Source organism: Microtus pennsylvanicus, chromosome 2 (genome assembly GCF_037038515.1).
Source record: "Microtus pennsylvanicus isolate mMicPen1 chromosome 2, mMicPen1.hap1, whole genome shotgun sequence".
Classification (NCBI taxonomy): domain Eukaryota; kingdom Metazoa; phylum Chordata; class Mammalia; order Rodentia; family Cricetidae; genus Microtus; species Microtus pennsylvanicus.
The window spans coordinates 10,874,356-10,884,706 of record NC_134580.1 but is presented as its reverse complement, the minus strand read 5'-3'; the positions used below and the strand labels follow the sequence as shown (position 1 = coordinate 10,884,706).

The 10,351-nt window shown below is 53.8% G+C and overlaps 1 protein-coding gene across 1 annotated transcript; it reads left to right on the top strand.

The window, feature by feature from the left end:
• Positions 1–785: 785 nt before the first annotated feature.
• Positions 786–10,253, top strand: Pmm1 (phosphomannomutase 1). Its single transcript, XM_075960093.1, has 8 exons — positions 786–949; positions 3,935–4,052; positions 5,335–5,411; positions 5,511–5,602; positions 5,906–6,005; positions 8,517–8,592; positions 9,297–9,412; positions 9,757–10,253. The coding sequence occupies exons 1-8, from the start codon at positions 863–865 to the stop codon at positions 9,877–9,879; spliced, it is 789 nt and encodes a 262-aa protein (XP_075816208.1). The 5' UTR covers positions 786–862; the 3' UTR covers positions 9,880–10,253.
• Positions 10,254–10,351: the final 98 nt, after the last annotated feature.

The following is a 10,351-nucleotide window of genomic DNA, read 5'->3' as shown; positions in this document are numbered from 1 at the left end:
ACCCTTTGTTTCTTGGTGGGTCAACCTGTCCCCCAACAGTCTTCCACATGGAGCTATGTAGGCCGTGTTCTCCTCATGGCCAGAGGCCTGTGGTTAGGCTGGGCAGTCATGAGGAAAACAGAGAGATGAGTCCTGGGCCTTCTAACAAATGGCTGCTGTTTTTCTTAACCCTCATGCTCAAACCTACATCAAACGCATTTAGTGTGGCTCAATGGGTAAAGGCACCTGTGCAAACCTAATGCCCGGAGATTTACGGGATCTACAATGGTGGAGGAAGAGAAGCGGCTCTTGCGAATTGCCCTCTGACCTTCACACATGTGCTGTTTCATGCATTTTCCCACACACAAATAAACAAAAAATATAACTAAGAATAATAGCTGGGCAATGGCGGCGCAAGCAGCCTCCCAAGTGCTAGATTACAGGTAAGCCAGGGCACCAGGTTTTTCCGGAGATTTCTTCCCCCTTCGCCCTACAAACCTTAGGAACCACGAGCAGCCGGGCTCTGAGCCCCGCCCTCGCCCCACCTCCACCCCCGTAGGGCGTGCCCTGCAATCACTCGCAACCAACTAAAGTCCAATCCTGGCCCGACACTGCTTTCCGGTTCCACCCCTTTCCCCGCCTGTTCCTGTCTCTGTCGGTCCAGAGCTCTGATCCCGCCCATTACCACGCCCCTCCATCCTAGGTGCCAGTAGCGTCCGCTTTCAGCGGCTCGGGCCCCGCTCCCTCGAGGGAGGACCGATGGCCGCTGCTCCGCCCCGTGCCGCACACTGGCCCCGCCCCGGCCCCGCCCGACCTCTGTCGCGCCCGACCCCGGCTGCTGCTGCTGCTGCGGCGACAGCGCTTGGCGCGCGGTGCTGCAGCCATGGCTGTCGCCGTCGAGGGCGCCCGCAGGAAAGAGCGCATCCTCTGCCTATTTGACGTGGACGGGACCCTCACGCCCGCTCGCCAGGTAAGGGCTCCGACGTTTGGCAGCTCCTGCCGAGTGTCACGCGGACATCCGTGATCCAGCGTGGGGCGCGCAGCCATGTGATCGCGGACACCCACGCCACCCGGTGGGGAATGTGGAGCGCAATGGTATCGGTCCCTGTCCCCAGGGAGATGGGACCCAGGGCCTTCCAGGCCGCAGCGCTCCGCGGGTGGGCGCCCAGGTTTTTTCCTGAGCGCGCAGAGTCTGGATCCAGTCCTGGGAGGAGCGTCCACGGGTGGGAGGCCAGGTGTCCCGGTCTCATGGCTTCCACAGACGCAGCCTGGGGCTCTGGGATGCTCCCACCCTTATTTCAGCCCTAGGATGCACAACTAGCCAGTCCTCAAGCTAGAGAACGCGGTGTTCAGGCAGAGCTCGGCGCGCTCCCAAGCCCTCAGTCGCCCTCTAGTGAGGGCAAGAAAGGTCTTCAAGCCATTCCACCCTGGTGTCCCCAGGCCTAAGCCTGGGTTTAGTTTCTTAAGCCTCTTAGGGGTTTTACCTTCCACCTCAGGTCGGAGGGAGAGAGCTGCTTTTCTGACGAGTTTTGTTTTTTTTTGTTGGTGTTGTCGTTTTGGCTCCGCCCGTGTGTCGTGAGAGGCCCCAGGGCTAGTCTGGTTGCAAGAGGGTCACTGAGTCAGTATAAGTGGGAGTATGTTTTCTTTCTATTGCACTTTATGGTTCCGATCTTTGCTCCTCCCTCTGTCTCATCCATGGTCGTTCCTGCCCATCCTTCCAGTGGTCCACTTTCCCTTGCGGGGACAACGGGGATGATCTGAGAATTCTTCCAAAGCAGAAGCTGGTGGGAACCCAAGTCTTAGCCTCCCGATAGCCCTTCCCTAGAAGGGATCAGCCACCTCTCTTTCCAGCAGGGGTGGATGAGAATTTAAGATGCCAGGATGGGAAAGAGAGCGATCCCGCCTAGGCATGCCTCTCCCGACCCTGTGCTGCACTGACTTGGCAAGGCCTGGACAGTAACTGCCTGCCAATTTGTTTACTGCTAGGCCATTAACTTTTAATTATACATGTATTCACAAGCGCATTCTTTTTGCAGAGAATGCAACCATTAAAGGCTAAAGACCACTTCGACCTTACCAGTGTCCCAGGGCCAGCCCTCTCCCCAAGGTTTACTATTGTCTATGTAGTATGACTTTGGTGTTTTTATCTGGATCTCTCTGCCCAAAGGAAATATAAATTGTATTGCACGGCTGTTACTGACTCGGCATTATCCTGCCTGTGGCTTCCTACAACTAGCCTCAGACAGTTAACTGCACGTTTTAGGACCTAGCTTTGTTGAAAGCAGAGATCTGGCCTTATCTGTACCCTTGCCTGGTACTAGTTCTGAGGAAGCCTGTGTCATTGTCTGGCCGATAAGCTTGGGAGTTGCTTGCCGTTTTCACTGTTCTATACCATACCCCAAGGAACTGCTGTACGTGCCTTAGGCAAGAGAAATTGAAATGCTGTTTGGGGTCTGGGCATTTTTAAGTTTCACTGGCTCTTGCCAAATTGCAAAACAATTGCACCAACGTATACTTTCGTGGATAGCACTCGGGAGCTCCTGTTCCCCTCCTAACATGCTCTCTAGCTCTGATCTTGTATATCTGAGTATGTGGAAGTTTGAGTTCTGACTCACCTGTTCAGGCTTCCTCGGTGGAGAATCTGTATACACTTTGAACACTTCTCTCATCCCAGGGTAGCTGTGATCTCCTTTAAGTGGCTCCTGCCGTGGAGACGGTTATAAAAGGGGAAACCGGGCAAAGAAAGGCAAAGCACTTTGTTCAGTCACCGGAGCCGCGCTTAGCAGGTGGAGCTTCTGAGGTCTCTGCCTTGTGCAGGTGAAGAGTCTTTGATTTGGAACGTTTGCAACCAGAAATGTTTGAGGTTTTAGATATTTTTCAGATTCTGAGCATAGACTTATGACGGCAATGGGACCCACATGTAAACACAAAATTCATTTGTATTTTATGTATAACTGATAGATTAGCCTAACAACAACTCCTGATGCTCTCAGAAAGTTATTCTTTTAGACAGTTTCACTCTCAAAGACAGAGCTCGCAGTGCCTTTGAGCTGCTCTTCCGTGTTGGAATTATAAGCATGCGCCAACGCGTCCAGATTTACCGTGTTCTGCTCTAAAAGACAGTTTATTTTGTTTGTTTACATTTTATAAGCACGTGTGTGACAGGACACGCGTGCACCTCATTGAGATTGTGAAGGTCAGAGGACCTCTCTCTTGTCACGGGCCTCCCTGGGACTGAACTCAGGTTGTTAGACCTCAAGATAGGCTCCTCCACTCACCAAACCCACTCCTTGGACCTTACCTGTGGCTTTTGTTTTCGTTTTTGTTTTGTTTTGTTTTTCAAGGCAAGGTTTCTCCTTGCAGCCTTGGAACCTGTTCTGGAACTCACTGAAATCCACCTGCCTCTGCCTCCTGAGTGCTGGGATTAAAGGCGTGCACCACTACCGCCCAGCTGTGCTTTTGTTTCCAAACCTTACTTTTCAAACCCAAGACCACAGGCATTTCAAACGAGCACTCTGGCATGAGAATACACCCCCGCCCTATCTGTGCACTGTTTTTAGTGTATTTCTGTCTTGGTTGTGACACCTGACTTGAGGTGTCACCTGTGGAATTCGCCACTTTGGGCATCCTGTTAGTGCTCAAGCCGTTTTGCACTTTACAATTCTGGCTTTTTAATTAGGGGTGCTCAGATTCAGGTGGAGGGCGGGTTCCCTGACTCTGAGCACTAAGAGCCAAGTAGAGGTCCCAGACATTTTTATTGTTGTCATTTTGAGACAGGGTTTCTCTGTGTAGCTTTGGAACCTCTCTTGGAACTCTCTATGTAGACCAGGCTAGCCTCAAACTCGGAGATTCTCCTTCCTCTGCCTCCTGAGCGCTGGGCTTACCACCTCTGCCCAGCTTGAGGGCTCAGATTTTTTGATAACTGGAGTCTTTTTGTCCTTCCCGTCCCCCACAGAAAATTGACCCTGAGGTATCAGCCTTCCTGCAGAAGCTTCGCAGCAGGGTGCAGATTGGTGTGGTGGGAGGCTCTGACTACTCCAAGATCGCTGAGCAGCTGGGCGATGGGGATGAAGGTAGGCACGGCGGCCTCTTCCAGCGGGCGTTGGGGTAGGGCAGGTAGGAGTGGGACATATGTGGGCACCTCTCCTGCTTCTGTGGGGCAGAAGGAGAAGCCCCAGGTGCCCCAGTGAACAGACATTTAGTGAGTACCTGGTAGTCCTCACTGTGCTAACTTCTGGAACAAAGGCTAGAAGCAGAGCTGGCAGCCTCCTGCCCTTAGGCCGTGCGTGTTCTGTGCCTACTCTGGGTTTCTGTTTGTTTGTTTGTTTGTTTATTCTTAATCTTTTTTGTTTTCTCTGTGAGGCCTTGGCTGGCCTGGAGCTCCGCCTGCCTCTGCCCGGAGTACTGGGATCAAAGGCGGAGTACTGGGATCAAAGGCGAGTGCCACCAAGTCCAGCTGATTATCTTATCTGATTTTTTTTTAAATATTTCTTTATTTATTATGTATACAATATTCTGTCTGTGTGTATGTCTGCAGGCCAGAAGAGGGCACCAGACCTCATTACAGTTGGTTGTGAGCCACCATGTGGTTGCTGGGAATTGAACTCAGGACCTTTGGGAGAGCAGACAATGCTCTTAACCACTGAGCCATCTCTCCAGCCCCTGATTATCTTATTTTTAATAGGGAAACTGAAGTAACTTGGAAATACTTAGTTTCATCTTATTGTCAGGAAGAGCCCCCTCAAGCCAGAAGCTTCCTTATCTTTTTGGAATAAAAAAGATCTTTTCCCCTTTATTCCTTTTCCTTATCTCCTCATTTATTCTCTGGCAAGTCCAGACTCTCTATGTGTCATCTTTCCATGCCTCCTTCCCACGTGGTCATCTACCACCCAGATGCCGCAGGGCATCCCAGCCACGCTTTCTGGGCCTCCTGACTCCCAACTGCTTCTTGTAGCCCTCAGAGCTGCAAACTTCTCTGCAGAGAGACTGAGAAAGGAGAATAGAGTCTTCACTGGGGAGGGCTGAGGGCTATGGGAGGGCAGAGTGGAAATGGCGTCCTCTCTTGGTCATTCCTGGGAAGCCTTCCAGAAGAGGGAGCTGGATTTGAAGGATGCGGAGCCAGGGGCTGCCCCAGCAGAAAGTCCTACCAGAGCAATGGCTAGAGGAGTGGCTGGCTGGTGTAGAAGAAAGCAGAGGTTGAGGAAGCGCTGGAAAAGCCGGTTTAGGATGGAAAAGTGGGTGCAGACCGCCAAGCCAAACAGCACGGGCTTTGTCCCTAGGGCTTGCTTTGTCCCCAAGCACAGTGGGTCCTTGTCTAATGCTTTCTTTCTCTCCGGCTTATCCATGGGTCCCAAGTCATTGAGAAGTTTGATTATGTGTTTGCCGAGAACGGGACCGTGCAGTACAAACATGGACGGCTCCTCTCCAAGCAGGTCAGTGTCCCCAGGCCTTAGCTGGGGCACCCCACTTTTCCAAGCTGGTTCCCTCTGTCCTGTGTGTGCCACAGTGCGAGCCTTGCGTTCCTTCTACAGACGATCCAGAACCACCTGGGGGAGGAGCTCCTGCAGGACTTGATCAACTTCTGTCTCAGCTACATGGCTCTGCTCAGACTACCCAAGAAGCGGTGAGGCCCCACTGAGCTGGGCTTGGGGGAAGAGAGAGGGAGTCCCTCACATGGACCCCTTGATATTTTTTTCTGCAGCTAGGGTTAGAACCTGGGGACCTTGCGCATGCTAGGCAAGTGTTCTCCCAATGAGCTACATACCCACAGGTCCAGGACCCTAACTTATGCATGGGTTGATTCTTTTACCCTGTGAAGTCCAGGGAGGCTGTGGTTCTAGTGGGGACAGGATTTGAATTCAGAGCTGTTCTCCCCTCCTTTCCCATGGCTTCTGGCTTTCTCACCCCCTTTTCTTCATCGCCCCAGTGGAACCTTCATTGAGTTCCGGAACGGCATGCTGAACATCTCGCCCATCGGCCGCAGCTGCACTCTGGAGGAGAGGATCGAATTCTCTGAACTGGACAAGGTGCTGTTTGCTGGGCAGCCGTAGGCCCATAGGCCCTGTCACTCAGCACTCTGAGCTTTGCTTTCTCATCGTTAAAATGGGTTTTGAGGAGGAGTTTTGGGTTCACACTAGGGCACCTGTGTGTCATTTCTGTGGCACACCAGCCTCTTTTTGTCATTGCTGGTCTCCTTTCCTGGTGACCTGCGGCCACTAAGTGACCTATGTTATCACCTCAGTGCCGCTGCCACATTCCTACCCACACCAGAACCAGCTCTAGGCTCCCACCTGCTTGTCCTGTTACCTGAGTCCTTTCCCTTGTCCTCTGTCCCCTCTGCTTCCAGCCCGCCTTTGAGAACCTTTAGAACACATCTGACTGTATCTCCCCAGTAACAAGCCTTCTGTGGCTCCCCAGGGCTGGCTGGGCAGCGTCTCATGCCCCCTCAGAGCCCCGAGGCATCTCTCTGCCCTCCTCCGGCTCAGCCTTCCCCCCTTCTGTCTGCAGCTGCCGTGTTCTCTCATCCAGAACACACCACATCCTCTCAAAGGCCAGATTTTGTTTCTTTTTGTTGGTATTCACCCAGGTTGGCTTTGAACTTGTGATCTCCCTTAGTTTCTCAAATGCTGGGGTTACAAGTACACGCCCCCTTGTTCAGCTTATACACCCACCACCTCCCTAAACATCACTGGGTGTGTTGTTCGCCTCCCTGTTCTTCCCTCTTTCGGGGGACCATCTCTGCAGACACGTCAGGGGTGGTGTGAGTTCATCCGCCCCTGCTCTCACGTTCTCACCCTGGCTCAGCCAGCCGCTCTTCCTTTGCTCGCATTGCAGCTGTGGCTTCTGCTGATTCCAGAGACAGCAGTTTCCTCCTTCACACTGGGCCTGCTGCCGGGAGCGCACCACCCAGACCAGGCTCTCCTCTTCTCCACCCTTACTGCCCCAATCACATTCAGCCCCACACCCCTTCCATGTCCTGTGCAGAGGTCAGTGGTCCTGGGGATGGATCGCAGGGCCTCGTACATGCTGACACTGACCCACAACAACCCCGCCCCAAGAAACATTCTCTTTTCTTTTCCTTTTTTCCTATTTTTGGTTTTTCGAGACAGGGTTACTCTGTAGCTTTGCGGCCCATCCTGGAACTAGCTCTTGTAGACCAGGCTGGTCTCGAACTCACAGAGATCCGCCTGCCTCTGCCTCCCGAGTGCTGGGATTAAAGGCGTGCGTCACCACTGCCCCGCACCAAACATTTTCTTTTTGAAGCAGTGTCTTCTTAGTGTGGGCCCAGACTGGCCTCAGTCACGGTGCTGGCATCCAACAGGTGGCTTCCTGTTGGCTGATATTATACGTGTGTCCCACTGTGCCTGCCTGCCACAGATGCTTTTGAATGAATAAACAGGTGTATTCCCATTGTATTGATGTGGAAACCAAGGCTCAGAGTAGTGACTGTCATCGCGGGTCACTTAGGGAGTTGGTTGCTGAGTATGTCTTTGATGTGGCTCACTGGTCCCCTGTGTTTCCCTGAGAGTGGGTGGGTCTAAAGTACAACTCCCACAATGCACAGAGGCCTCCGGTAGGCAGGGACACAGGGCTAAGGGACAGGGAAGGTTGATCACTGACAACCTCCTAGCCAGGCGGCCCCTTCCCATGTTCTCTAGGTTTCCAGTCCCAGCTCTGCCTCCTGTTTGCCCAGGTTGGGAGGGCAGCTTTACTGATGGGATGGAGATGGAGGACAGCTGATGGGCCTGGCCTGGAGCAGCAGGGAAGGCTGGGGGAGGGCTGGCACCCCCAACCCCTTCCCTCATCGCTGTTCTTTCTCAGCTCTGCTGGGACTGGGACGTGTGGCTGTTTCTGAGAGCTGTGTGCTTGTACGCAGTCCTGATGGCACGTGCTTTCCTAAATCTCCTGTAGACTCCAGGGAGGGGTGGCAGGACGCTGTGCTTAGATAAGGACCCTGCCTTGAGCAGCTTAGGGTCATGGCACTGGACATGTTAGGGCTGGGCTTAGCACATGACGCCATCCAATCATTAGCCGATCGGCTAGGAGGGAAGTGCAGCCCCCAGCCCTGAGCTCTGAGCTACATTTCCTCAGAGTGCGAGCACCCACAGTCCTATCTCTGGGGCGTACCACCTGCTAGGAAGGCAAAATCAAGGCCAAGAGGGGGCTCACATCTCTCAGTCCTGATTTTCCTTGAGAAGCAGACAGTAGCCACTAATTTCTCTATCGTTTAGTTCTGGGAATGGGCCCAGAGAGGTCAGGTAACTTGCCTAGGGCCACACAGCTAAGCAGCATAGCCAGCAGGCCTAGAACCCAGTTAGCCTATAGATCTCAGGGTGGATCCGACCTGACTCTGCTCCCATACCCTCCGCCTTTCTTCTCGTGCCTCCATACCCCCATTTCTGGGGCTAGGCCCCAGCACTGACACCAAGGCGAGGGGGTTTGTTGCCCCATTTGTATTGGGGGCCACACTCTGGTGGGGGTTACAGGCGTGGCTTACAGAAGGCCCTCTGAGCCAATTCATACCCTTCCCTATACAGAAGGAGAAGATCCGAGAGAAGTTCGTGGAAGCCCTGAAGACGGAGTTTGCTGGCAAGGGGCTGAGGTTCTCCCGAGGTATGCCTTTCCTGCGGTGGGCTCGGGCCCAGCAGGGGACGCTATTTACCTGTGCCAGTTTTGCCCGCCTTGTCCAATGACCGCCTGACGTTGGTGCTCACCCTTCCCGTGCCCAGTCCAACTGGCTAGTAGTCGAGGGCTCCACAGATCTTTCCGAAGCTGGCAACTCAACTCCTGCCACTAGCTGCTCCCCGAGACTCCTGGGTCGTCCGCCATCTCGGCTTGTTCCCCAGTAGCCAGAGGGGAGAGCAGATGCCATGGTCACTTAGAACCTACCATTGTGTCTGCTGCCCGGAGCCCCCTGGGTACTCCCACTGTGGTTTGTGTCCCAGCTTAGTGTCGCCTTGGCTCTCCCTGGCCATGCTGACTGAGTGAGCCCACCTTTGCTCCTGCTTGCTGCCGGCCTGGATGAGACCCTACAGATCCCAAGTCTCCTTGGTGGCTCTCAGGGTTGTTGAATGAACAAAGCGCCTTAGAGTCAGGCGCGTTGCCACGTGTCTCTAATCCCGGCACTTAAGTAGAAGCAGGAAGATGGGGATTCAAGGCCTTTCTTGGCTGCATAGTACAATGCCAAACTGGGTACAAAATTCTGTCTCAAAAACAAAGCATGTTTTGCCCAACTTAGCCTCGCGAGCTTCCCTGACAAGCTGCCAGCCTTGCCTGTCCCTCTCAGGCTTTTGTCATGACCCCCACATCATCCACAGGAGGCATGATAAGCTTCGACGTCTTCCCCGAGGGCTGGGATAAGCGCTACTGCCTCGACAGCCTGGATGAGGACAGCTTCGACATCATCCACTTCTTTGGGAATGAGACCAGTCCTGTGAGTGTGGCCCTGCCCAGGTCCCCTCAACCCAAGGCACCTGAGGTCAAGGCTAGGGACACGGGCGATAGAACAGAGTCCTCTCGGGGCCTCCCAGGAGATAATCCCATTCTGCAGTTCAGAAGACCAGGGGCCAAAGAGGGCTGGACACTTGGTCCATGGTACACAGCAGGTTGGGGTAGATCTGAGAAGCCAGGATGGTGGGATTCCTGGCAGTTCCAAGGAGAGGCAGGTCAGCAGGAGCCTGGATGGGAAAGGTGTCTCTTGGACCTCAGTCCTGGGCTCCTCCTACCCTGTGGGCATCACCTAAGATCACATCTTCCATGTCCTCCTTCTGAATGCAGGGTGGCAATGACTTTGAGATCTATGCAGACCCCCGGACTGTCGGCCATAGCGTGATCTCCCCTCAGGATACTGTCCAACGATGCCGAGAACTTTTCTTCCCAGAGACAGCCCACGAGGCCTGACCGTGACCACCGCTGAGCACTGGGACCTTCAAAGAACTCTGTCCGGGCCTGAAGAGAGAACCATCGGGTGCCAAGGTTCCCACTCTGGTCCGGCATGCAGCATCACATGGGCACAAGGTCCACCCACATAGAACCAAGATCTGTGTGGCAACTGTCTCCAGCCAGGTGCCTCCTGATAAGGCTTATTCCTGCACTCCACTGATGGCCCTGGCTTCTGATGCTGCTGGTCTTCGGGACAGACTAGGATTCACTCCGAAGGGAGGCATGCGAGTTCTGTGGAGCCTGCTAGCCACAGACTGACAAGGGGCAGAGAGGCAGGGAAAGGGGCGCTACTAAAAAGACTGTTGCGATATTAAAGTTCCTAAGACAAGGTGTGTCTGAAGATGTGATGGTTCCTGTCACCTGCGCGTAGGGCCACACTCTGCCGATGAGAAAATACAGGGACAGGAGCTTGTCCCAGAATGTCTTTGAT

Excerpts from the sequence above, each read along its gene's own strand:
- Pmm1 (XM_075960093.1), top strand. The coding sequence starts at position 863 with ATGGCTGTCGCCGTCGAGGGCGCCCGCAGGAAAGAGCGCATCCTCTGC. Across the intron at positions 950-3,934 it reads CCCTCACGCCCGCTCGCCAG|AAAATTGACCCTGAGGTATC; the intron begins GTAAGGGCTCCG and ends CGTCCCCCACAG. Across the intron at positions 5,603-5,905 it reads CTCAGACTACCCAAGAAGCG|TGGAACCTTCATTGAGTTCC; the intron begins GTGAGGCCCCAC and ends TCATCGCCCCAG.